We start from the raw sequence: 26,586 nt of genomic DNA, 5'->3' as shown, positions 1-26,586 counted from the left end.
GTGTCCCTCGGAGACCTGCATGCCACCAGGCCACCACCGAGGCCCAGGCTGGACGGGGAGACACCGGGTTCCCGGGTGTCACCGTGCCCCCAGGAAGGAACGGCACCGTCCTGTCCTGGCACCCACCACCCCACCAAGCTCCCGGCCCCGGCAGCCTGTCTGTGTCTGAACCCAGCAGGCAGTGATTAAGGCCTCATTAAATTTGCATTAATCTGTATAATCGAGGAAATATGCCAGGCCTCGAAGGGGCACGTTACCCAAGTCATTCTGGTTGGCGGCAGGGGGGCAGCGGCAGGGCTCACGCACGGCAGCACTGCGAATTTGGGCTCAGCCCCGAGCCCCGCAGCTCGCTCTCACCTCCTCTCGAGGAGGTTTAAGGCGAGACACAAAGAGCACGGTGATATCATTCAGAGGCCGCGGGGCGCTCGGACATCGGGCAGCCAAGAAGCGGGGGAGCTTTTTCTGTCTCCCCCCAGGTTGGGAAGAGGAGGGATGAGCGCCCATGGGAGAGGCACCGGCAGCCCCCCGCACCCCCGGTCCAGCACGGGGACACCTCCTGCCCAGCCACAGCCTGAGCTCACTCTGACACCAGGAGCAAGGGGGGAGGACGGGCAAACAGCCTCTTCTTTATCCAAAAAGGTCACCCGCGCCTTGGAAGAGGCTGGAGCTGGATCCCCACGGTCCGGCGGAGGCCAGCGTCTCCTCGAAGGAGAGGTTTCACAATTCATCTCATTTGTTCGCTGTGGCATTTTCATCACAGTAGTCCGACTTATGCAATTACATAAAAAACATCTAATGAAATCTCGGTGACACAAAACATGAACGTTTATATTGGCCTCCCCGTGCCGCGGAGTTGATCTTGGCCGGGGCATCCAGACAGACATTCTGCATTCTTCAGAGATTAAGCACTGAAATGCTCCGGAGAAACCCAGCTGCCTTCTCCCCCTGCAACCGCGGCGCTAATTCCAAACACATGGTAGCTGTCCGGGGAAAGGGGAACACATACATTACACACAGAGAAATATCGCTGTGTCTGCGCCGGGCGCACGCGGCCACGCACACCCGCGCCGCGTCCCCATCGCCTGCAGGCAGGAGATGCTCGGGGATCCGGCCCCGGCAGCTCAGCAGGTAAAATAGGTGTAAATAGGTGCTGCAGCACAAGTAGGGGACTAGGAGTGATGGGTAAGGGTGGCACGGTGCTGGGGATCCAGACCTGGAGTCTTGGCTGTGATGCTATCGCTGCCCACGGCCGTGCGGCACCTCTCCGTCACTCCTGGTTTTTCGGCCCCAGTCAAAATAAACACGCCCGGGAGGCTCTGGGCAATGAAAACCCAGCCCTGGTTCGGTTCCCATCTGCCCCCTTTTAAAAATTCTTCTGTCTCCCATTAAAAAAATCAAGCTGATCTTTAACAAAAAGGAAAAAAAAAAAAAAAAGAAAAAAAAAAAAAGGAAAGAAAGAGGAGCAGAGGGAAGGGGCTTTGGTTTGCCAAGCGCCAAGGTCCACAGCTCTCATGTGAGGAGCGTTGCAGCCGGGGAGGGGCTGGACAAGGGAGCTGCCATCCCCCCCATGACTGCCCCCACACCCGGTGCCACAGACCAACGCTGCTCAGGCATCGCAGCATCATCCCCGCTTCTGCTGCAGCTGTTCCTGTGTTTCCAGACCCACAGCAGTGGCTCCTGTAAATCTGCACCCTAGCGCCAAGCAGCATGCTCTGCCTGCCACATTTTATCCAAGAAAAGCCCCTGTGGTGAAGCACGCTGCCCAGGAAGATGCCTGTCCTGCCCCCAGACACACCGCATCCACCCCCGGCAGCTGCCGTCCTGGGGGGTGACACTGAGGTGGTGCCACCGCCAGCAAACCCAGCCCGAGGCTGAGTTCCTTGTGGGCAGCGCAGGGTGAAGAGGGGCCAATCCTGCCCAAAGCTGGCTGAGATTTCTCAGAACAGGGCTCGGGCTGGGGAGAGGGACCTCCGCTGGTTCTCAGGGCTGGATGAGGCCACTGGGCTCTCACACCGCATCACCAGCTGCAGCCAGAGCTCTTCAAAAACCCCAAAACCTCCTCGTTTGCACAGATGGGGTGTCCAAAGCACAAAAGCCACCGGGGGAACCGCTGACACCAGGGACACCGCACGGTCCCCTTGGGCAAATGCCGGGAGCATCGCCGCAGACCCGGCCTCCTGCTGGTGCCCCCGTTTTAAGGGAGGAACATTTCCGACATCCCACGAGCCACCAGCAAAACGAGATGTCAGGGCTGCAGCCGCTGCTGGCCGGGGCCCTGCCGGGTGCTGGGAGGGATCCAAGAGCAAGGGGGGGGGGGCATTAAAAACCAGCAACCCCGACCCTCACCTCGCAGCCGGGGTCGGGCGCTTTGTGGGGCTCCAGCCCTGCCAGGGCACAGGAGGAGGAGGAACGACAGGATGGGGGGAGAAAGAGGAGGAGAGGGAGGAAAAATAGCCCGTTATTCTACTTTCATCAAGGAAGCACCCAGCCGTCCAAAAAATTTAATGTCATATTTTAGCAAGAAAAACAGCTGTTGTGGTACTTTAAGGCCCAGCATATTTTGGCCAGGGCTGCATGTTGTGGATATTGGCTGAGTCAAGGTTAGCTGTTAAAAGGCAGAAATTCTAGACCCATACAAAGAAACATAGCGTTCCTTTATATCCAGATAATATTTACTCCCAGGCCGGCTTTGTTTTGTTTTGTCCTCCCCGCTGGACCGGGGCCAGGCGGCGGGGCAGGGGACGGCACAGGGAGCGTGGCAGGGGGACAACAGCACCGGGGAAAGGGGGGGGGAGCCCCTGCCTGGCACCCAGAGCTTGGGCTTTGCCCCTCGGTTTTAGGCACTGCCTGGCTTAGAGAGGTTTAAGCAGGGTATGGTGGGTCCATCCTGGACCCAGCTGGGTATATAGGATCCATCCCAGCACTGGGGGTTCGGTGGCACAGAGGGGGGCACCACCAGACAACCAAGGCTTCATGCGAGTGAAAAAGCCCCTGCTTTGAGGATCGTGCGTGGGGAGATGCATCCGCATTGCATGGAAATGAAAGCTCCCCAAAAATGGATATTGTGAGATTGAAAAAATCTTACACGGTTTTCGGCTGCTAAAAGCATTTCTACGAGGAACACAGATCCTCAGAGGGGCAGTTGGTTGCCTTTTTGTTATTAGCCCACTTCCCCTCGCCCAAAGACAAACAATTCAAAGGAAAACATCAATATAATGCTCTCATCAGCTCATCCTCCAGCAGACAGCCCCACAGGGCAGGGCCAGCCCTCCTGAAAGCCCCATTTCCCATCAGAGCCAAGCCCTGCGTGATGTCCTCACCACCAGTGCCAGGGACACGGGTGCATGGGGCACAACCCCCGTCCTGGGCACGAGTGATCCCCATAACCACCCAAGCGACCCCATCAGCCACCCGAGCACGATGCCACACAGGCTGTAAGTGACTCAGCTCCCCATCGAGCCAGCTTTAAGGAATAAACTGAAGCCTTCACCCCAAAACAATTCCTCCATTCCTGCCAAGCTCTGTGGGACCCATCGGCGCTGCGCCCCCACCGCCCCCAGCACCGGCGTCCCCCCGCCGCGGGACCACCGCCCGCGGCACAGCCGGGCACCCCGGGGTTTTCCTCCTGCCTCCGCCCCAAACGCGAGCCACCAAACCCGATCCCGCATACTTCGCTAACCTCAGACACTTGGATAGCAGAGGCTGTGGGTGAAAAGAGAAAAAAAAAAAACCCCCCCCAACCGGGGGGGGGGGGGGGGGGGGAGAAAAAAAAGTCCAAGGTGGAACCGCAATGTTTATAAAATGGGTCACTGAATTATACATAAAAATATTTTCCTTGTGGATGCAATTACTTCCTGGACTTGTTATTCCACAGATGCTTAAGTTCGCCTCAAGCAACTCCAATAAATGCTTTACAGTCTGCTAGATCAACAGTAGCAATGCTGGAGTGAATTGAATAGCACTGTTTCAAATTTGTCAGAAAACCACACAGTGTTTTCATGCGCACGTTTTAGAAACCCAAACAAAACGATTCCCAACCGTCGTGCTCCCTTTCCTTACGCTTTTAATGCTTTTCACATGAGCTCCTGCGGGGCGGGCAGGGCACCGAGGGCTCCCCAAAACGGACGGCCCCGGCAGCAGGGCTGCACCTCCCGGCCCTCTCCCGCACGGACGCTGCTCCCTCTCTCGCCCAAATTTCACCGTCTCATCTTGCGAGGCCTGGCTTGCGTGGCATGCGTTCGGGGCGTGTAGGTGGCTTAGGAGGTTTTCCCAGAGGAAATGAATTTCGGGAGCCCCCGAGCCACCCCTACCTGCTGACTTCCCCAAATCTCAGAGGTGAGGATGTTTCATTGCACACGGAGCTTGGCCCAAAGGCCCCAGATAAAATCCTGATGCGTCTCGGTCATCAAAAACCCAAAGCTACTCTTGTTGAAATTCATTTGTGCCGCTTCCAATGACCTTGAATGATAAAGCATCCACAGGGCACTGGAGGGCACGCCAGGATTATGGGGCAGAGTGCTGCTATGCCGATAAAATAAGTGAATATCTGCCCAGGAATATTCAAGATGCACTCAGGGCCGAGCAGGTGACCGTAACGAGATTATCCTGGTAACAGACGGCCAGCGGAGCAGAAACGTGTCTTCAGATCTCTGCTTTCACTCCAGATTTCATCGACAAGATTTTCTGACCAAAGGATAAAGGGGTTAAAAGGTTCCTGCAAAAACAGGCTTAGAAAAAGCTCTTTATTCCCCTGCTTCGAGGACACAGACATCTCCCGTCCCCTGTATGTAGACATCCCTTCGACTGCCATGGTGCACAGTCCCTGGACCCTGAGCACGGGCATCTGGCAGCCAAACGAAGGACAGCAATTCCCCGTGCCACATCAGCCCATAGGAAAATCCCCAAAGTCTCAAATCCAGGAGAGTAAAAAAAAAAAAAAAAAAAAAAAAGTAGGAAATAAGGAAACCTCGGGGCCAGGACGCCTGCCTGGCAAATCATTTATGTGCAGTCCCCACCCCTCCACAGGTGGAAGGCGCTCTGGCAGCGCAGGGAGCCGCTTTTCCTCGGCCCCGCCATGGGGATGGCGTCCCGGGGGCCGAGGCGCGCGCGGGGCCGCACGCTGCCCGCCTCAGAGGTTAACCCAAGGGCCCCGCAGGGAGCGCGCTGGCATTTTTATTTGGGATTAGGTCCCAGCACATCTTAATTTTCAATTCAACCGCCGCTGAAAAAGAAACGTAAAATAAAAACAAGCGCCAGCCGCCGGGGCCTGCCCACGGCCCCGAATTAGCTGCAGAAAAAGAAATGTTAACATTCCTGCGCTGGCCCCCGGCCAAGAGACGGAGCACTTCAGGAGACGGCCGCGCAGCCATGGGCTCGGCACTGCCGGTGCTTGCGAAGCCCCCGAGCAAATGGCAAAGGCCTCGGGTGCAGGATGGCCCCAGGCACCCTGCCCATGGGCTCAGCCCCCTGCTGCTTTGAGGGCCACAAAGAGTTTTTTTCATCCTAAGGTGATTGGGGTGGGAAATGCCACGCGAGAGGTGACGTGTCCCACACGGGGTTTCTCGCTGAGTGGATGCCATCAGGCTTCAGGAACCCACATCGGCGGTGCCTGGGTCGGAGGGGTCTGATCCTGCCCACAGAGTGATCTGGTTGTGATGGGCAGGGCAAGAGAGCACCGAGGACGCCATGGGGGGAGCAGAGCATCCAGCACCCCTTGGAGCATCCCCAACACTCCGTGCCAGCCCTCGCCGCATCAACCCAGGTGCCTGCATCCCCCAAAACCCCACCACAGACCCCGGCACCCCTTCATCAGCCACCCCTGGATGCCGGCACAGCTCGAGGCCGCTGGCACGCACCCTGGCACCCGCGTTCCTCCGCCCCAGCCCTCCTGATTTCGCCATTTGCCGCGTGCCGGAGGCGCAGCACCACGCTCACGAGGGCTGCCATCTGCTCCTCGTTAGGAGGGGCAGACAGCCCAGCGCAGGAGTCTGAGCGCTAATCTCCTTTCCAGTTGGTATCCGTCAGCAGATGTACAACAAGTGGTCGGATATTTCGGAGGGCATGTGTGCGACGGAGGAGGCTTTAGCTTTTTTCCACCCGCGGGGCCGAGGCTTCGCCGGGCGCACGCGGAGCCCGGCGGCAGGTCCCGGCGCAGCGTCGAGGCTGCCAGCTCCGCTCCGCCGCCGCGCTGGTTTATTTTACCAAGGTCTTTCTTGGACGAAGCGGTGATGAAGTTAACAGCCTGTGAGCCGTAATTGGCTCGCATTAAATCAAGGAAACGATATGTTTTGTTTTGCCCTTTTTTTAACAAGAAGAAAGAAAAACAACAAAAAAAAGTCATATTAAACAGGAAAAAAATGCGCGTGGCCAAGGAAGGAGCAGGCGGCAGCTCTCAGGAATTTAGGGGGAGATTTGTGTCCCAAGGAATAAAGAAATCCAGCCCTTGCCATCAAAAGAAAAAAAAAAAAAGCATCCTTGTTTCAAAATACTCAGCACAGATGCCCATGGGCAAGGGAAGGGGTCTCCAAAAACCCCAGACAGCGGCCCCACAACAGGCACCACTTCAGAGCCCAACAGAGTGGCTCAGGGAGCAGGTCAGACACACAGGGAGGATACGGCCAGATGAGCGATGGAGACAATCCGCCTTGAGGAGTGAACGATCTCTCCCGGACAAGGGGGACAGAAATTAGTTTATGAATTGGGTTAGTCGGGTTGCCAAGCGGCTTTGATGCACTTTATGTGTTTTTTTTTGTTTGTTTGGTTTTTTTTTTGCAAGTGCTGGTGAGCGATTGCACAGCTGTCGGAGGAGGAGGAAGATCCCGCAGAGCCGGAGCGATGCTCCACGCCAGCCAAGGCAGCCAGCAGCTCACAGCAGGACCAGGCTGCCCGTCCACCAGGCTGCTGCCTGCACAACACGGGTGCCTTGTCCCCCCTGTGTCACCCACGGGGACCTGGAGCCCTGTCCCACACCGCAGGAGCAGGCAGGAGCCCCGTCCCGTAACCATGGCCCAGCAGAGATGCAGAGCATCTTCTTTCACCCCTTGTACATTTGGACCTACAGAAAGCCATGGAGAGCTGCCGGGAGGCAGGGTGGTGGCTCTGGGGACGTGGGATGGGACCTGCCCGGTGGCTCAGCCCCGGCTCGCTGAGCGCAGACCCGCAGACACGGCTCCCCCACGCTCCCAGCGTTACAGGTGCTTGGAGGGTTTTCAAGACACGCAGCAATTTCCTGCCCAAAGCGGTTGACAAATCTGCGCAGAAACTGGATAAGGCTTCGTGTTTCAGAGATCCGACTGCTCAGGGCTCCTCTCCAACGCACCGCTTTCCCCAAATATAAGGGAAGAGGTTGGGTTAAGCATTCCTCTCTATCCTATGTCCAAGCGGCTTCAGGTTTAGGACAAATGCCGCATCCTCCCATGAGGTCTGCGGCAAGCATGTGCAGCAGCCACATGCCCAGGAGGTGCCTCAGGACCCCCTCAGCCCAGTGGGGGTCCCATCCCCATCCTACCAGTGCTCCCAGTCCCCACTGCCCTGGATTGCCCCAGGGGTCCCAAAGCAAGAGGTGATATTGCACGCAGAATGCCTTTTTGTGGTGGCTGGCTCACAGCCATCCTCTCCCCATCTAAACGCCCCGACTGGGTCAGGGCCCAGCACTGCCAGCACTGCCCCGCACACCACCAGGACCCATCACCTGCTCCTGCTTCAGCTCCTGGCTGTGCAAGGGAAAGCTCCCAGCCCCTGGGAGACACGCAAGGCCAACCGACGCACAGACAACCGAGCAACAAACCCACGAACACAGCACAAAAACCTTTCTTCCAACCATCCCCAAGCACACCACGGACAAGCAATGGATGTTTTGCACCCTTGCTGTAAGCAGCATTGGTCCCAGCAGGGTCCACAGCCAGGCGCAGAACCCCCCCTGGGAGCACAGGGCTGGAGCGACCCCACACAGGGCCACACGCTCAGCACCAAAGAGCTGCCACTGAGCAGCTCCTCCAGCAACAAGATAACTGTGGAAAAAGCCACAAATAGCCAAATTCAGCTGGGATCTTCGTAGCACGCATGAGGATCAAGAGGGGAAAAAAAAAAAGAAAAAAAGAGAAAAGCCTTACCTTGTATCAGCCCCCAGAGACCCTGCAGCGACCACCCCTGGGCTCAGCACCTGCAGGCAATCTTCATCCAGAAAGGCTCATGGAGGGGATTTTACTCCTCACAGGGCTGACGGACAGCTGCTTTGGGGTGGAACACGGTAAATTTTGCATTGCAGAGACTCGGTATTACTGATTTGGGGAAAAGGCTGAGGCCTGGGAGGGGCAGAGAGGACAAAGAGTAATTGTCTCCAACAGTGGCCTCAGGGAATTTGAAGAGGAAGGATGCTACGAATTCACACAGCAGTGAATTCACAGCACCCTTCCTCCTCGAATTCCCCCTGTATCAGCTGTCCTTGCAGATTTTCCACAGTCTGCAAGATGCACCCAGCACCAACACCTCCTGGCCACCAGCACCCCGTGCAGGACCACGACCTGGCACGGGGCAGTGCCACCATGGGCCCAGACACACGGCACAGAGCGTGCCATGGAGGTGACCCGTGGTGTTTGCAAGCAGAGGGGACACCCAGGGTGCAGGTACCAGCTCCGGGGGAGGCAGCAGCTCCCTGCACCCGGCTGGAGGCTGTTGTGACACCCCCACACGGACCAACTCAGCTCTGGGAATTTTTTGGATGAGCTGGCCTGCTGCTGCCCTGACATCCCTTTGCTCCGTGACCTTTCTTCCCACAGAGAAATCCCAGCCCCGAGCGGCTGAGTCAGCTGTAAATCCCCAGCATGGATCAGGCACTGAACACGGAGCCGCAGAAGGGGAAGCAGGCTGCTCGAGGCTCGGCACGGAGGGAAGAGGCTGCGAGCCACGGCAGCACCGAAGCATTGCTGGGGCTCCCACACAGACTTGGGGTGCAGAAACCACACAGGTGGTCCCGAAAGCACCATGGATTGAGGTGAATCATGGAAACGAGTGACTGAGGGAAGACAGCAATTAAATCTGAATGCCAATCCAGCAGTCCCACCTCTTTCCTACAGAGCAAGCTTGGACCACGCAGCCCCCAGGAGCTGCACATACCCACCACAATGCTACCAGGGCATGGCAGGGGCAAAGCCAGCCCCCAGCAGCTCCCGACGTGGCAGCACTGCCACCCTCCCCTCGTCCATCCTCATCAGTGCTCATCATTGCTCCCACCTGCTCCCTTGTGCCCCCTCCGTGCTCGCCCCTCTCTCGTTTCCTTCCCTTCCTCTTCCTCCGCTCTGCACTGAAAAACCTTCGGCAGGCCACAACACCGTAATTTACCCCAGTAGAAAGAAACAACCTCTTTTTCAACCTAGCTGCTTCTGGTTCCCCACGGGGAGAGACGTGACCTTAGCGAAAGGACTTTTCTGCTGGGGTAGAAGGGTTTTGGTGAGGATCGGCCCCGTAAGTGCCGCTGTGGTGGTGCTGGGGGGGATCAGCAGGGCTGGCCGGGTGCGCGGGGAGGGCCTGCGGAGCGCCCTCATCTCCCCGTGGCTCCCCATCTGCTGACTTTCCGGCCCCACCAGTTTCCTCTCCAGAAGCTGGCCGTGCGTGAGCCCACAAGGCGCAGATTTCTCTGATTAAGCAACGCCAGACGGCCTCTCCCCTTTCATTTTCAGCTGCCTCTTCCTCCCAGGCCCCAGAACCTGCCTCGAGCATCCGGCACCAGCCGTGCCACCGCCATGGAGCCGAGCGCGCGGGAGCCCCTGGTGAGGAAACCGAGCTCCTCGTACCGAACTTTCCCCGAGGGCATCAGCAAGAGGCTGGACAAGGAGTACCTGCGGTGAGAGCCGGGCTGGGGCCGTGGGGCTGGTGGTGGGGTGGTTGTGTGCCCCGTTTTGGGGTTGGGGAGCGGGTGGGAGAGCTGCTGCCCACCGCTGCTGCTCCCTGGTTGTGTTGAGGGGGGGTCTCATCCTGCCTGGGGCTCACGGTGCTGCGTGTGCCTGCCTGGGAGAGCCTTGTGCAGGTGGGCTTTGGGGTGTTTGACATGGCTAGGGGTCCCTGGGGGAAGCCCCCTTCTCTCTGTTGCGAGCTTCTGCTTTTCTCAGTTCGTTTCTCATCTGACAACCGCCCAGCTACCTGGAAAGCATCAGCAGTGCCCGCGGAGCTGGGTCCTGCTCTCACCCACCCCAGGGGCTGTACAGCCCTGGCACGATGGGCAGACACAGCACGGCAGAAGCGGTTGCTCCTCGGCTCAGAAAAACCCCACCAGCCAGGGACCTTCCCCAGGAAAACCCCTCCGTGGCTGGCTGGGAGCCTCGGCGAAGGGCAGGGCTGGGCTGCACGGGGGGAAAGCTGCAAAAAGGGTGAGCTAAACTTCCCATCGGGTGCCGTCACGGTGTCCGACACGTCCTTCTCGTTCTGTCCTTTCAGAAGCCTCCACAACAAGCGGCTCTACCTGGCCGTGTTCGCCGCCGTCCTCGGGAATTTCAGCTTCGGCTTCGCCCTGGTTTACACCTCGCCCGTGATCCCCGCCCTGGAGGCTCACCCCAACCCTGCGCTGAGGCTGGACCAGCACAAAGCGTCCTGGTTTGGGGTGAGGAGCGGGATCGTCCCTGCTGGGGGATGCACGCAGGGACAGCAGGGACCCACCCAAGCCCCTCTCTCTTTGTGTCCCCGCAGTCGGTGTTCACGCTGGGGGCTGCGGCAGGGGGGCTCAGTGCCATGCTCCTCAACGACCGCCTGGGCCGCAAGCTGAGCATCATGTTCTCGGCGGTGCCTTCTGCCGTGGGATACGCGCTGCTGGCTGGAGCCCAGGGCATCGAGATGCTGCTGCTGGGCCGCGTGCTGACGGGCTACGCCGGCGGCGTGACGTCCGCATCCATCCCGGTAATACAGCCCGGGAGGGATTTTGTCAAGGGGGTTGCAGGATGGGAGGTGAGGGGGGAACTGGAGTTGAGCCCGGGGTCTCCTGCTCCTTTGGAGGCATCAGCAGAGCTTCGGGGCTGCGGCTGGGTTGTAGGGGATGGGATGGATGCACCAGGTTAGTGGCTCCCCGCACAGCCAGCCTGAGCTGACCCCACGCTACTGGGATTTTTCTGCCAACCGAAAGTGGAAGACGGGTCCCTGTTCCCTGCCCTGTTCCTCCCCAGCGCTGTTTCCTCCATTTATTGAATGACACAGAGGAAGGCAAGGATTGTGCAACCCTCGGGCACATCTTTACAGTAACTCAGGTCTGAGCATGTGCTTCTCCTGCACCAGGCGAGGATGGGTGTGGGAGGGATGGGTGCCACAAGGCTCTCCTGCCCTGCTGCAGGACCAGCTCCTGCAGGTTTCCCCTCCCGGAGGACAGGTTTCCCAGCACTTTGGGTTTCCCTGGCTGTGAGGCATGGCAGGATGGGTTTCATTGGTGCTGGCTGCGTGCTGCAGCTCCGCTAAGCGCCCTGTCCTGCTGCAGGTCTACATCTCAGAGATCTCCCACCCCGGTGTCCGAGGCATGCTGGGCGCTTGTCCTCAGATCATGGCAGTGCTGGGCTCCCTCATCCTCTACGCGCTGGGCAAGTATCTCGGTGTTCGGCAGGCAGGAAAGCCCCAGGGGACCCTAGGGAAGACGGGTTTATTTTGAACAACTTTCCTAGCGAGCTGATGGATCCGTTCCCCTCACAGCCACCAGCACAGGCATGCGAGGGGCTCGGCCAAGGTTTTGTCAGGGCTGAAGAGCAGAACACCATGAACTGTTGTTCTGGTTTTTACCTGTCTGGCTTTGTTAAATCTCTGCTGTTGGGGTGCCGGCACTCAAGCAAGGCCAGGATGCTTTTCCCTGTGCTTTCCCTTCCTAACCTGGCTGCCTCCCGCAGGACTGCTCCTGGACTGGCGCTGGCTGGCCGTGGCAGGGGAGGTGCCGGTGCTGGCCATGATCCTCCTGCTCTGCTTCATGCCCAACTCTCCCCGGTTCCTGCTCTCCCAGGGGAAGGAGGATGAGGCCCTGCAGTCGCTGTGCTGGCTGCGGGGCAAGGACACGGACTATGCCCGGGAGTACGAGCAGATTAAAGACAGTGTGAGGAAGCAGGTGAGGAGAGGGCGAGGCTCACCTCCACCGCTTTCATATCACATCTCCCATGTGCTGAAAGTCCAGCATCCTCTGGACATCTCCCGAGCTGCTTCCTGGGTGCTGTGGTTGTGCCCAAGGGACTAATATCTTGTCTTTCTGGCTGTGTCCCCCCCAGAGCCGGCGGGTTTCCTGTGCTGAGATCAAAGACCCCTTCATCTACAAGCCCATCCTGATTGCCGTGGGGATGAGGTTCCTGCAGCAGCTCTCCGGGGTCACCTGTGTCCTCGTGTACCTGCAGTCGATATTCAAGAAAACGGCTGTCATCCTGGTGAGCTCAGGTTGCCCTGTCACCATGGGTGTCTGCCCTTTCCTGGGTCTCCCCTCTCAGCTTCCTCCCGGCTCTTGCTGTTGCAGAAACCGGAGTACGATGCAGCTCTTGTCGGCCTGGTGCGTCTGTTCTCGGTGGTGATTGCTGCTGTGTCGATGGATAAAGCTGGCAGGAAGATTCTTCTCTTTGTGTCGGGTAAGTCTCTCTGCCACGACATGCAAAGGAAATTGTTGACTCCTTCCAGGAGCTCTGCAAATGTGCAGGAGTGGGAATTTAAACCACACAGGACTCAGGATGGGTCTCTGGTGGTGGCTCAGCTCCTGAGCAGAGGTGACCCCAGGGACTTGGGCCTTTGCACAGAAGGGATCGCTCACCGCTTTGTCCCACGGTGCTGTTGCATCTCTCCACAGCTGGTGTCATGTTGGCCTCCAACCTGACCATGGGGCTCTACATCCACTTCATGCCCTCTTCTCAGAACGGCACCATCGCCAACAGGACCCTGGCGAGCTCTGCCAGCCCTCCTGCGGAGTCCATCAACTACATCACCCTCATCCCCCTCCTGGCTACCATGTTCTTCATAATGGGTAGGTGCAGGGGGCGAGAGCCCGGGACCACAGCACAGAGCAGGGAACCAGCCTGGGGGATATTTCTCCTCCGAGGCAGGGTGATACAGGGCAAGGAGGTTTGGGATTGAAAGGCAGATCTCCCTGGGAGACTGAGAAAGATGGCATCTGAAGTCACTTTTCAGGACTCACAGTTTGCATGGGGAGAAAATAACGACTGACTGACAGGGGAGCAGGGTAGGATTGTACCGGGCTTTCCTGCCCTACCCTAAGGGGCTCTGAAGCCTCAGCAGCCTCACCTTACCTTCTCCTCTCCTGCAGGCTATGCCATGGGCTGGGGCCCCATCACCTGGCTGCTGATGTCGGAGATCCTCCCTCTGAAAGCCCGGGGGGTGGCCTCAGGCCTCTGTGTTGTCGTGAGCTGGCTGACAGCCTTCACCCTCACCCAGTTCTTCCTCCGGGTTGTGGTGGGTACTGTCCCGGGGGGTGTCCAAGAGCTCTTCCTCGGAGCCCCCGGTGCTGGCTCACATCTGCTTTCTGCCCTGCTTTGCAGGAAGCCTTCGGCCTCGAGGTGCCATTCCTGTTCTTCGCCATCATCTGCGCTGGGAACATCTTATTTACAGGCTGCTGTGTCCCAGAAACCAAGGGCAGGTCCCTGGAACAGATCGAAGCCTTCTTCAGGACTGGGCGGAGGTCGTTCATGAGGTAGGAGCTGCTGGCTGCACCGGGCTGCCTGCCCACGTGCTCGAGGGCTAGAGAGAAAATGCCTGTGGTGCTGGAGGTGGAAGCTGGAGGTCTCCGAAGATGGTGCTTCCCCCCCCGAGGGAGAGGAACAGGCGGCAATGACTGTATTGCTTTGGACATGGATGTTGCCAAACCAAACTCTACCTTCTCTTCCCAAGTCACTCAGCACTACCCGGTGTTCTCTGGGCACCATGTCAGCCCGAGGCATGGGACCGCGTAACCAGCGCCAGGCTGGGACTAAAAGTGTCCTGGAAACTAAAATGTGTGGCTGTGGACAAGAGACCTCGCACGTCCTTAGCGCAGCAGCCACCCAAGCAGCCCCAGAGCCCCCAGGCTTTGGCTGGAGCAGAGTTAACAGCTGTAGCCGTGCTGGCACCCATTCAGGATGTAGTTGCAAGAATAAAGCAGTTTGGCCTCCAAGTGCAAGATGTTGCCTTGGTTTGCAGAGAGGAAAGCTTAAGGGGGGTGGGAGGGGGAGAGGCAAGCAGTGGCTGTGACTGGGGATCACAGCACCCTGCAGCCTCCCATGTGAGGCTCGTGTACTTGAAGACTTGAAAAAAGGCAGAGCCAGATATTTTTGTATAAAAAAAGCTGCCACATTTTATTGCTCTAAAAACACACATTACACTAGGAGCCTGATGAGCAAGACCAACTACAGTTCACAAAGAAAATTCAAGACACAACACACAGGGTGGGAATAGACAGACATTCAGCTGTAGTGCAAGTGATTCCCTGGAGGAAAGACACAGTAGGTACAGACTACATCGTAGTGGGGCAGGTCCTTCCCACCCTGGGGTTTTTACACATCCAGGAAGGTGGATGTGCCCCATCACACCTGTGTGTAGAGCCTCCACCTCCATCACTGAGATTTCAGCTGCATAGTAAGTAGCAAATTGCTCTCACCCTTTTCCTGATGTCCTGCAAAATTAAGGTCTCTGTTTTTATTTTCATTTTTAAGAACCTAACCCTGGGTAAAGCACGGCTGCAGGAGGTGGTTATGGCTGCGAGGAATGACTGGCCTTGCTGAGTATTGCGTCCCACATAACTCTTCCCAAAGGGGCAGAACAGCACAGGCTGGGCTTGGAGATGATTTGCCTGAGCATTTGCCAGCCTGCTGAAATGCACTTGGCAACCTGAGGGCCTGTGGCTATGCTTGTGGCCTCCCGTTCCTGGTACACTTCAGCCTGCTGTGACAAGGAACTGGGGGGCAACACTGCATATTTGACCTAAATCTCAGGAAACACTAACTGCATTTTAGTTCCCCTGCAGCAGAAGGTGCACCTCACCTCGGAGAAGATGTGCTTTATCAGAGGATTAATTTAAAGCAGCCTAGGACAGAGGAAGAGAGATGGGCCAAAATGAAAACCACAGAGAAATTTCAGTATTAGACCAAACCTCTGCAGCCGAGACCTGTTTCCAGAAAGATGTCCAGCCCTGGCTGGAATATGACTGTTTCTAAGCATGGCCAGATTACAAGAGCTCTCAAGAGCCTCTGCTTTCCACTGACCTTCAGAAGATCAGGATCTCTGGCAGCCCTGTCCTAGAGCATTCTCTTTCGCACATGGCTATGTATCAGGTCTTGATATCTTCACTTCAGTTAAACCCTTCCCTGCAGACAGTGGATGTTTTTTCCTGAGAAAAAAAAAAATGACAAAGATGAATTGAGCTTCTCAGGGCTTGGCCTAAGGAGCAAATGCCCGAACCACATTGGAGAAGTATTTTCTGAGTGATCTTTATTCCACAGAGAAAGCGTGAGGGGTTTTGCTACAACATTTAGAGTCTGAGAAATCACAGGGGCTCTTTCCAGAGGTAGAATGGTCTTTTTATTCACTGCACACACAGAAAAATCAATTGGTGTTACAAAACCAGCTCCTGCTTAGAGCAGCAAGGTCTGGGTACGCAGCAGAAAGTGAGCTTCTGCCCTTCTCTGCGTGCCCAGTGGAGAACCCCAGGGGAACGGGGAGTTTATACGCACAAGTGCAGTAATTTTTGAGACTGAATGGGACACGGAGGAGTTGCGTGTTGTATAAATGCACTTGGGTAAGAGAAGTGCACAGCTCAGAGAGTGAATGGTGTAACAGTCCACTCCCAAGTACACAATTACTGCTGGTTTCCAGCTGATTTTCCATACTCGCTGTAGTCAATGCACCACCCGCTATCGAGGTCTCACATAACAGAATTTCTGCCCCCTTCTCTCCCAAGAGACCCAGAACCTCTTCCACAGAGACCCATTAGATTAGCCCTCCAGCCTGCACACCGCCAGCTGGGACTGGGCTGATCCTGTAAAATCTCTACAGCAGGACTTTAACTTCATTATTCTTGCACAGCTCCTAGCACCCTGCCTCTAAACACAACTAACAACCACCATGCACTGTGAATGGGCACCTTTACTACTGTGATACTACTACTCTAAAGGTCTTTTCTATCTCCACAAAAATAGCCTCACACCGAGGTGAGACCAGCCACTAACTCAGCACCACCCCTGAAAGCCATGGGTGCTGCAGGCCCCACACGCAGACTTCACCAGACCAACAGCAGCCACATCTGGCTTGGGTCCTGCTGCATCACAGCCAGCCAGCATTCCCCAGAGCACCCGCTCCAGATGTGCTCACCCCAATATTGCTGCATCTGTAGAGTCAGCTCTCTCGGAGCACGGATCCCAGACACCTCCTGTTCAGGCAGGCACGGAGATGCTGAGCAGAACCAGAGGCGTTAAGCATTGTGGCCACGGGATCCAGCTCAGCTCTTGCAGAAGAGTCCCTGAGGCTCATTTTCAACAAAAGCATGCCCACAGCTCGGAGCTGGGCTTTGCATCCTGCTAATGGTGGCAGAGCAATGCACGTTACTAGCTTGCCTGGTCAAAGCCAGGGGCTGCGATTCGCAGCGTGATGGCACTGCTGGCACCCCAGGGACTTCTGCCACTGGAGCCAACGGAGCAGAGGTGAGCCAGCAGGCAGCCAAAGCCAGCGAGGACCCTGCCGTTCTCCTGGTTCATCCCTGTGGGCATAGATCAGACCGCAAGGGTTACCTATTGCCTCTGCTTCGCCTTCCACCTGCGGAACTACTCGCAGAGCAAAGCAGTCACTACCAAAGACATGTGGGTCTCTACGTGCATCAGTCCTCTACTAAACACTACTTAACTCCCCAGCCCCTTGAAATCAAGTCGGATGTCCTGCTCGCCAGGCAGGACTCCACAACGCAGCCACCCCATGAAGGTAGCGGAGCAGAGAGGCTATGATCACTGAGGCTTCACTCGGAGGTGTTCTGGGGTGCATCCCCCTGCGCCACCCCACAGCCGCGGGCTTGGGTCCCTGTGCACGCATGCACAAGGAAAGCCAATGCCCCACATATTGCACACAGCCACAGGACCAGCCCGGAGCTGGGGGCTGCAAAACGGCAGAGGCTTTATTGAAACAAGCTGCATCTGGGCTGGCGGTGCCTATTCTGCGCCCCAGACAAGCTGGTGTCAGAGCAATTACAGCTCAGAGGCCCGGGGGAAAAGGGGCTTAGCACGAAGCGGCTGCCCAGCATCCAGCTGCGAGGGCCTGGGTGTGCAAATAAAGCCAGGCCGCATTCCTGCCTGGTGCAAATCTTCACACCTCCCTGAACGCCACGGAAGAAACAAGAAATGCCATTAGCTGGCAGCTTAGCCCCCCGGTCCCCAGGGGCTGCGCTGCTCCCGCTGCAGTGACCAGCTGCACCAGTTCCTGGCCATCCTCTCCTGCAGCTTCTGACGATGAACAGCACCCAGCCACCAGCAACACGACCCCTCTGGCACCCCGCTAATTTGAATGGGACCACAAAGGGTCAGGAGGCAGCAGGAGCCCAGCTCCCAGCGCAGGACGGTGACAAGAGGCTGCCACTGCTCGCCAGAGCTGCCCCCTGCCTTCACCGAGCACAAACCCTCCAGCCCAGCAGGGAAAAGCAACTCCAGTCACATCGGCACCCATAAGACAAAGGGATCGAAGGGCAGCACACTTTCCAAAAGTCTGAGAAACACTCTGAAGGCTGAAATGGGATTTCCCAGTACCCCTGTTACAGCAGCCAGGGTTCTCCCTGGTCCAGAGAGACCCCCAAAATGAGACGATGCTTTCCTTTGAATGACAGGGAAAGGAGCGCTCCTTTCTCCTACACCCAGAGAAAGCAAAGCCCATCAAAACACATAAATATGTAGAAATAAGTTATTTTCCCTTTTCCTAAGTAAAACAAAAAGCAACTGTGTAAAAACTAATAAATTAACACCCCTCCCCCCAAGAAGAAACTGTGTTGAGAAGTGTGGGACCTGGACCTAGTGAGCAGTTCTGTTCTGCCTGACACGACGCAGAGAACATGACAGAGCTTGGAACAAAGCAGCAAAGTGCCCAGGACAATAACCTGCCATCCACACCGAACTGGTACAGATTTCTCTGTTTGCAAAGGAAGGATTTGCCATCTCCCCATGCAAAACCAGCCCAGGACTGATGCAAAAAAGCATGAGCCCAATGAGAACGACTGTACCAGACAGAAGCAAAAAGCAGGTCCCACACGCAGAAGAACGGGCTGCAGGAGCAGACACGGGAAGTGAGAGGTAACAGAGCACAGTCCCGGGGTCACAAGAAAAGGATGCTCACGCACATCAGCAACCATCACACCAGCAAAAAAAACCAAACAGTTGGCTCAAGCAATACTATCCTTTTTCAGCTGAGGTAAAGCAAACCACCCTTCACATCCTCCCCAGTAAAAAGGTGAAGTTTAAGACAAGTACCCTTGTTCAGACTAAGTAATTAATGCGTATAATTCAAGTTAATGGTCGTAACTGCCTGAAGCTGTATCCAGAGGAAGGAGAGACTGTACTTTAGTTCCCAGGATCTGCCCCAGCATCTCTCGCAGCTTCTCTGCAGAGTGGTCATTGTCTTCATGTGGGATTTTTGCTGGAAGTCCTTCAGTGCGCAGGGATGTCTGATGCCCAGCCTAACTGGACCCATACTAAAACCTGCTCGGTGGAAGAAAACCAAGCGTGAGCATCACCAGGTTTTGCTGAATGCTGGATTAGTGTTTTGTGCCTGGGAAGTGCCACACCAGAGTGCGTTACTTTAAGAGGTATAGTGTGTAACCAACCCCTGGGCATGCAACCAGTGGAGCCAGGCAGCTCCAAGAGCAGTTCCCAGTGAGCATGTTGCCCACACTCAGTCCCCAGCAAAACGGAGCAGGCTCATTAACCAGGCATCAAAACAGAAAGGCTACATGTTTAGGCTTGTGCAGCAGCACTCAAAGGGCCAGCACCTCTGCAGGGAAAAAAGTAAAATAAAAAAAAAAAAAAAGAAGAAAGGGGACTGTGAGATATTTGGTTCAGTGTTAAAACTCTGAGAGGGCGAGGAGAGAGTGGCCAATGCGCTGAGGTCTGGCTGCTGGTGTGAGAGGAGGGCACAGCCCGCCCCAGCCCCTGAGATTTCCAGTTGCTGCAGTGTCCAGGGAAATAGCGGAGTAACAGAGAAGGGAGCAGGCAGAAGGAAGGGCAGAGTGGATTTCCGTATCTTCACCAACACCTCAGTGTCCATGTGAGGTTCCCCTGAGCTCAGGCGCTTCAGAGGGCCTGTCCCTCCAGGGACCCCGTGAGCTTCTCTTCATCCATTTGCTTCTGCTGCTGGTGGATCCGGGCGTAGGAAATGGCATCTCCCCTGCAGAGAGAAGGGACAGCACGGGGATGTGAGCTGGGAATGGACGGGGTGCGGGCTGGAGGTCCACCTTCCCCTCCCCTGCCCTCCACCAGCAGGCAGATCTCTTACTTCTTGCCGAGCGCCGATAGGCCATAAAGCACCCCGGTTGCAAATGCGATGGCATTTCCAAAGAGTGTGGTCAGCGTCAGGCTGAGCATGACGGGGAACACTGCCATCCTGAAAGAGAGAGAGGCAGCCCCGGGCTGGTTTGAGGAACGGGACACCCAAAACACCCAGTGCCCAGCCCCGGGAGCATCCTCACCCGCAGTAGAAAGCAGCTTTCTGCCAGGGCCGCAGCTTGTCCGCCCTCACAGACACGGCGTTGGCGAACTCGATGAACTGGCAGCAGAAAGGGGCTTCACACAGGAACAGGACGAAGGCGTTGAGCCTCCAGGTAGAGCACACGAGAGTTAACACTGCCCCAGAGCAAGGGTCAGCCATGCCCCCAGCCATACCAAAGCAGAAGCATGCAGCGAGGCTGGACCCCGCTTCCCTCACCCCCCTTCTTGATAATTCCCAACCCCAGACCCCAGATTTTTGGTAAGGTTACTGCAGTATTTACCTAAAAAGCAGTAGAAAAGGGGGTAAGGAACAGAATCACAGAGTATCCTGAGCTGGAAGCAACCCCTAAGGATCACACCTCCATCCCGGCAGAAGAAAAAAAAAAAAAAAAAAAAAAGAACAGAAACTCCACTCACATCATCCACACGCCAGCTGCTATGTTCAGGGGGTTGATGGTGACGCAGTTCCAGAGACCAGCAAAGGCACAGGCTGGAAGGCAAAAGAGGCTTTCAGTGACCACAACGACCCACAGGACAGCGGGGCCAGAGGCTGGCCAGCAGGGTTAGCTTCACCCAGCTCCAGCCTGCCCTGCAGCCACACCAGCAGGTTGTGCCCTCCTGTGCTTTGGGCTCATCTGTCTGGACAGACACCGCTGGAGCTGCTCAGAAGGGTCCTTGCCTTGGCTGGCACCTCCAGGCACTGCAGAGCAGCATGCACAGAGCGGTGTGGAAGGGCTGATGGCCCGAGGAGACCAGGATGCAGGCGGAGGGTTTGTTCCCATTCCACCTGGCCCAGCATCCAGGTATCCTTTTGCTCTGAACACTTGGTGCCTCACTGTGATGCTTGCACACAGCAGTGTTTGCTTTTATGTGCGCTCACATATGTGGCACACGGGTTTTATTTGCAAAGGAATCACTGGTTTGTCCCAGGACTGAACGAAGAGGACCCTGCAGGCACCTATCTCAGAGGAGAAGGGAGAAGTTCAGCAAAAAAAATACTTGCAGCCCTTTCAGGATGAAAATAGAGGAGAGGTGAACCCAGTGACACGCTGCTAGTTCTGTGCAACTCTGCTAGAGAGGGGCAGAAAACAGCCAATTTGGGGTCTCTGCTAATACAAATGGAAGTGGATGATGGCTAAAGCAAGGCCCAGAATAGCTCCTGCTCTCCTGAATTCGTAATCCAGGAGAGGAAGCAGCCAGCAGCCAGGCTGCAGGCACCCAGCTCCGGCCTCATTAAACTTGCAAAGCGCTCCCTGCACTCGATACGGCCCCTTTCCCCCGCTGACACCGAGAGGCTGCTGCTGCTCACCTGGGAACCCGAGCCCACGGGAGGGAGGGTGGCAAGGCAGGGGCTGCGTCCCCAGTGAACAACTACACAGTGCAAAACCGCAGCTGAAATTATACAGCCCTTAAAGGCTGGCCTGGGATGTGCAGCTGAATAATGAAGAGAGCAGTGTGAACCTGAGAATCAGCCCGGGTCCAGGTATTTCTGCAGTCTGCTCATGTTTTGCTAAGGGAATCCCTGAGCAGGGCTGCTGTGAGCAGTCCTGACCTTCAAAAGCTTGGCTCGCGTTTGCAAGGTTTCCTTCAGGCATCCCCTGCTGAATCCTCAAGGTTTCCTCAAGAATATTTGCCCTTATTTACCAGACTGGGAAACAGAGCTGCAGGCCTATGATAGAACCAGGCTAAGTTCACCCCACGAGTAAACTGCCTCCTGATTTTAGAAAACAACCAAAAAAGTTTATTTTTAGAGGCTTCCTAGGACTGTCCTGTAGGACCCAAAATCTCCTGGAGATTCCTGCAAGAACAAGATCCCAACAGAGCAGAAATACCAGAGAACACGCTACCAGCCACACTCCAAGGGCACTTCTCATCATCCCATCACAAAGGGATCGGTGTCAGTGTCCGGGCACTGTAGGGGAAACTGAGGCACCGGGGTGGGATGATACACACGTGCAAACAGCCAGAGAGCTGGTAAAGGAACATCACACAGGACTGTAAGCAGCAGCAGGCAGGGAGGTTTCTAACTCTGTGACCAAAAAACCCTTGGAGGCTCACAGAAGAGGAGCTCAGGGTACTTGTGGCACAAGTCCGCACCATGGGCTTGTGACACTTTTTCTTCACAGAAAAGCACACTTCTGAAAATAATGTTAAATGACTTTCAAGCATCTTATTATTAGCAAACAACAAAACCCAGCAGCACTTTGAGTACCACTGAAAGGGTCAGGGCAGAGCCCTGTCCCAGCTAACAGCACAGTGGAGCAGAGCAGTGCAAGAGGTTCAGAGAGCTACAAAATCAGCCTCAACCACAGAGCAAACCTAGGGAGGCAGAATGTTATTTTCCAAGCAGGACTTTGGCCCTACTATTATTATTTTTTTATTTCTTTTTACACTAGTCAACCAGGGTTTCGTTTTGTCAGGGCTTTGGTTCAGTTTTTCAAGTTTTGTTTTCATCCCGTAACAACCCTTGAGCACTAAACATCCTCGCAGCAGCCTCAGCGAAGCGATCACCCGGGTTGCCAACGGACTAATGACCCAGCAGGCCTGAGCTGAGCGAGGCCCTACGTCAGCACAAGCACCAACCAGGAGGAAAGGAGTCAAAGGTTTACAGTCGCAGGAGCACTGCACTCAGTGGTGGTTGCCAACAGCCACGGAGATAATGATTCGGTGACCTTCGGTCTCCTTTCCAGTGCAATGCATCCTGCAGCAGCCTGGCACATCCTGGTCCCGCTGGGGCAGGATCAGCTCCTGCCTCTGCAGCCAAAAGGGACACGGAGCCAACCCAGAGGCTTCTTTTTGCACAACAAAGCCTCACAAGAGGCTTGAAATTCAGATAATGCTCGATGGCACGTCAGCTATGGAAGACAGTCCTGCCATTTGTTTAACTGCTGTTCCATCCTGAGGCCCTGGGGAAGCACAAATAACTGGGAGCTAAAACGAGGAAGTAAAAAAAAAAAAAAAAAAAAAAAAAAAACCATCACCACCCCCCACAAAGCCTCTATTCATTCCAAGCAGCTGGTCACTGTCCTCAATGCAACCCTATTTTTGCTCCTAGAGCATTTTACAAAAGCCACAGACTCCCATCGTCCTTTTACAAATGGGAACACAACCGGGAGAGGGGACTCAGCCGAGGTCACCAAGCCAGGCTATGCAGGAGCCTGAAACAGATCCCGAGCCTTGTTTGTCTTGCTTGTGCTCCACCTCCCAGCCCTTTCTGACTTGATCTTGCTGGTTACAGGTGTTGGCATGTGGTATGTGTCACCTCCCAGCCTCACCTCCACTGACAAAGTTTCTCATCCATCCTACAGGGAATTTTTCCCTCTGCACAAAATAACCCAGCCATGTAGCAGCCACAACCCAGATGTCCAAAATCCTTATAAACGAGTTCTGTTCCTTCACAGAGAGCTCTGAAATCAGAGGCACACTCCGGCCTTGCCTAGTTATCAGTCAGCCCTTGTCCTAACAGGCCACCTTCAACAAGGCGATGCTGAACAAGGAGCGTTTTGAGGAGGCCTGTCACCAGCATGGAGCACGGAGGTTTGCCTCCTTCCATGGCCTCCCATTTCCCTGCCTGTGACCCCAGCTGCCTTGTTCTCTGCCTCACAGCCCTCACGAAGGGAGACTGCCTGGGCCACAGGGCAAGCTGTCTGACTCCCCGAGTCATCGGCAATCCTCTCGTCTGTTTCTTCTCCCGGCTTCACCCAAACACGTAAAACTCTCAGCTTTCCTTTAAAAACAAGTCATGAGTTCTCCAAGCTGTGAAGAAAAGACTGAGAATCCAAGCACAACTCAGCTGCTTTGAAAGCTAAAGACAGAGGGGAAAAATCTGCTTTCAAAGACTCGTGCTGCTTTCAAGCCCCTCACAAGCTGCTCTGGCACACGAGGCAGGCAGCGCAGCCACCTCCGGCTCTTTGCCCTCCATCCACATCCCCCGAGCCGTGTGTGGGCCAAAGCCACATGAAGGGTGCTGAGGACGCAGCCCGTGGGACCGACATCACCCCACGGCCCCCTCGTGGGTGCTGCCCCGGGGATGCAGCCCGGCCAGCCTCCAGGCCTCCCACCTCCACCAGAGGCCTCCGGTACGTGTTGCCCCGTAAGAGCAGCCCTGTGGAATCTTTTCACACCTCTGAAATTTCAGCACCTAAGATGTAAAAGCAAGAGCAGTGTTATGTTTTATCAGCATAGCCAAAAAGGGTTTTAAAGGTGCTGCCCAGTGATGCCACAGCACACGAGGTCGGCTGCAAAAACACCATGGCCTTGTACAGTCAAGTCCTGAGGCAGGAACAGGCATGGAAAGGGGGCAGGAAGAGAGAGGGATCAGACGAAACACTACAGCAGAGGGAATAAATCAGGGCTGACTGTACTGGCTGAGAAACACTCTTGTTTTACTAGAAGTCGTGGACCTGAAGCAGAAGGAATTCTCCATCCTGTGCTCTGCAGGAGATCAGACTAAGCGGTCATAACAGTCCCTCCTGCTTTTAAGAGCTATTAATCTCCCCACAGAATGTAGCAAAACAGCACTACGGGACAAGCTGATTTCTGGCAAAGGTGCAAAGACTCTTTCCCTGGGAAAATTTTTTTCGGCAGCAGGTAATTCACAGCGCAGCCAACTCACTTCGCTGTACGCTGTCTCCCATCTTCTGCGTGTCCAAGACTAAACCACTTAAAAAACACACAACACTAACCAAGGTCGTTATTCGCCTTCAGAAAACACAGCCAGGCCCTCCGTGATAAACGGCAGGAGTAAGAGGAAACATGCTCTGACGTTCAGAACAGGAAAGTTGCAGGAACACAAACACCTGACGGTCAGATAGGATGGAAGAATCAAACCCCAGGGCCCCTGTTCACACCCCGCACCTGACCCCGCCGAGCGCCCTGAGCCTGGTGCTCCCAATAAAAACCATTGTCTAGTTTAAAAACCCAATAAAACCATTGTCTAGTTTATCTGCCCGCAGCCCTCCTGCAGGACCGGGGGCTTGGCTGCTGCTCCCAACTCTCCCAGTGATGGGAGATGAGCTTTATCCAAGACAAAACTCGAGGATTTGCAGATCCCCCCCGAGACACCCCTTCTCCCAGGTGCCAAAGTTCAGCGAGTTCAGCAACCACGCAGCACACCTCTCACGTGCAAGCTAAAATCACCCCGCTTCAGGCTCGTTGTGGCTCGTCCTCCTGCCCAAAACTCAGCCAACTACATGTGTAGAAGAGACACAAACCTGCAACCCCAAACTATTGTTCCACGGCCCGCCTCCCCCTACACAAACACGACCCAGGGATGGGCAGGCACGACTCCTGCCACACGCTTTTGCATGCACGAGCAGAGCCGATGGGGAACCCTTGGCTGCGAGGGAGGGGATACTTACACACGCCCCCGATGACCCCGGCAATCCTGCAGAGCCACCTGTACCACCAGGTCATGCCATCATCGGCGGAGGGAGCCGCTGGCTCAGGGGCTGCTGCTTGGAACTGGTCATCCTGAGAACTCATGGCCCCCCTGCTCCTGGGGGGTCAGGGGGCAGCTCCCCGCTCCCCACCTGAGCCCCAGCAGTGCGGGATGTCCCTCCAGGTGACACTCCCCCCCCCCCTCCAGCAAGGCCTGGAGACAGCCCCTAAACCCCCTAAACCCAGCCCTGCTGCTGGTGGGCCTCTCCCCGCACCCCCATGCACGGCCGGGCCCCCCAGGGCTGACAATGGAGGGGCTCTGCCTGCAGCAGCGATGCCAGCGGCCGGGGGGGGGAGCAGCCTCCACGTCTCCTTGCCTATTGCATTGTGGGTCCCCTCCTCCAGCAGGGAGGGCTTTGATGTCACGCTCATTAAAAAGCCAGTGGGCAGAGCCCTGCGTGCATATTCGTAGGCGGCAGCAGGCGGGGAGGCATGCAGCCCATGGCGGGCCCTAGGGTGCACAGGGCGGCTGGCTCCGCTCTGAGCGAGGGCACGCGTCTGCCCCAAAACGCACCGTCGTCTCATGGGGACTAGGACTGAGCCCCAGCCTCTCCTCCCGGCTGAGCTCTGGACGCACAAACCTCAATGTTCGGAAGTTTTGGCCAGGCTGATAACAGCTTCTTGCCTCAGATCACAGGGGGAGGTGTTGTGGGTGCCTCAGCTCTTAAAGCCATGCGTGTCCACAGCCCCCGTGCCTCAGTTGTACCAACAACACAAGCACACAGCAGCCTGCACTCTGCTCTTACCTCTGTCTTCACTCCTTTTATCTCTCTGAGGACCGAGCTTTTGCTTCAGCGGAAGGTGAAGTGATTTGTCTAACGTTAGGCAGAAAAGTCAGAGGTAAAGCAGAAGCCCTGGGTCCTGCTTCCCCTAACCACTAGCTGCTGTTATCCCTGTGTGTGGTAAGAGGAAAGAGAAACATGAATTTTTGAATGGATATGAGTTGAATGTGAAAATTGTTACAAAAATTGTGCCCTCAAGATAAGAGCAAACCACTCCCCTTAATCTGAATGGAATCAGGTTTTTAGGAGGGAGTTGAAGCGGGACTTTGCATATCAGAAATGTCCCAGCTGGCAACCTGTTGGTATCCAAACAACTGGTACAGTGAAACACCCTTAATTCTCTTAAATTACAAAGGCAGCAGCTGCACATTTTGCAAATGAACGTGGAGCATACGGTCAGTAATCAGAGCCCATCTCTGCAGACCAGAGACTCTGCATAGCTGATCTGGAACAAAAAATAGCAGTGAGACTGGGATCCAGAGCTGAGTGGGAAGACAGATCCCATCTGCTAAAAGGTTACAAAAAAGAATTAAGGATTATTTTTTTTCATTACTGTTACGTCTCCTGTTAGACAGGAAATGAAGGCCCAGTGCCTGTATCACCCACGCACTGCAGTGGGACAGCTGATATATTCAGTTCCTCAAGGATCTTGCTTCAAGAATCTACTTTCTAGCTCTTCCAGGAACGGAACGTAAATCTGGAGG

General features: G+C 55.7%; 2 protein-coding genes across 3 annotated transcripts; one reads left to right on the top strand and one right to left on the bottom strand.

Moving 5' to 3' along the window:
- The first annotated feature begins 9,330 nt into the window (after positions 1-9,330).
- Positions 9,331-14,110, top strand: SLC2A6 (solute carrier family 2 member 6). The gene is made up of 12 exons (XM_035341677.1): positions 9,331-9,462; positions 9,597-9,841; positions 10,432-10,594; positions 10,681-10,887; positions 11,456-11,555; positions 11,856-12,067; positions 12,225-12,377; positions 12,464-12,572; positions 12,788-12,961; positions 13,262-13,407; positions 13,494-13,651; positions 13,715-14,110. Exons 2-11 carry the CDS (start codon positions 9,741-9,743, stop codon positions 13,647-13,649), a joined length of 1,521 nt encoding a protein of 506 aa, XP_035197568.1. The 5' UTR covers positions 9,331-9,462; positions 9,597-9,740; the 3' UTR covers positions 13,650-13,651; positions 13,715-14,110.
- A 158-nt stretch (positions 14,111-14,268) lies between these two features.
- CACFD1 (calcium channel flower domain containing 1) lies at positions 14,269-25,453 on the bottom strand. Of its 2 annotated transcripts, XM_035341680.1 has the most exons (5): positions 25,022-25,450; positions 20,079-20,151; positions 19,643-19,768; positions 19,450-19,557; positions 14,269-19,341 (listed from the first exon to the last, which is right to left on the bottom strand). In XM_035341680.1, exons 1-5 carry the CDS (start codon positions 25,143-25,145, stop codon positions 19,248-19,250), a joined length of 525 nt encoding a protein of 174 aa, XP_035197571.1. In that variant the 5' UTR covers positions 25,146-25,450; the 3' UTR covers positions 14,269-19,247. The 2 variants fall into 2 exon arrangements, with proteins under 2 accessions (XP_035197571.1, XP_035197572.1); XM_035341681.1 differs by lacking the exon at positions 19,643-19,768 and having other exon boundaries at positions 25,022-25,453.
- Between the last annotated feature and the right edge of the window lie 1,133 nt (positions 25,454-26,586).

Source organism: Oxyura jamaicensis, chromosome 17 (genome assembly GCF_011077185.1).
Source record: "Oxyura jamaicensis isolate SHBP4307 breed ruddy duck chromosome 17, BPBGC_Ojam_1.0, whole genome shotgun sequence".
NCBI lineage: Eukaryota > Metazoa > Chordata > Aves > Anseriformes > Anatidae > Oxyura > Oxyura jamaicensis.
The sequence above is the reverse complement of the archived record's forward strand: the minus strand, read 5'-3'. Positions and strand labels throughout refer to the sequence as shown.

Bases quoted from the DNA above. Each gene is read 5' to 3' on its own strand.
- SLC2A6 (XM_035341677.1), top strand. From the start codon at position 9,741: ATGGAGCCGAGCGCGCGGGAGCCCCTGGTGAGGAAACCGAGCTCCTCG. The intron at 12,378-12,463 runs GTGAGCTCAGGT...TTGCTGTTGCAG, and splicing joins AGAAAACGGCTGTCATCCTG to AAACCGGAGTACGATGCAGC. The intron at 13,408-13,493 runs GTGGGTACTGTC...CCTGCTTTGCAG, and splicing joins AGTTCTTCCTCCGGGTTGTG to GAAGCCTTCGGCCTCGAGGT.
- CACFD1 (XM_035341680.1), bottom strand. From the start codon at position 25,145: ATGAGTTCTCAGGATGACCAGTTCCAAGCAGCAGCCCCTGAGCCAGCG. The intron at 19,769-20,078 runs GTGAGTGGAGTT...CTCTACCTGGAG, and splicing joins GCAGCTGGCGTGTGGATGAT to GCTCAACGCCTTCGTCCTGT. The intron at 19,342-19,449 runs GTAAGAGATCTG...TTCTCTCTGCAG, and splicing joins CTATCGGCGCTCGGCAAGAA to GGGAGATGCCATTTCCTACG.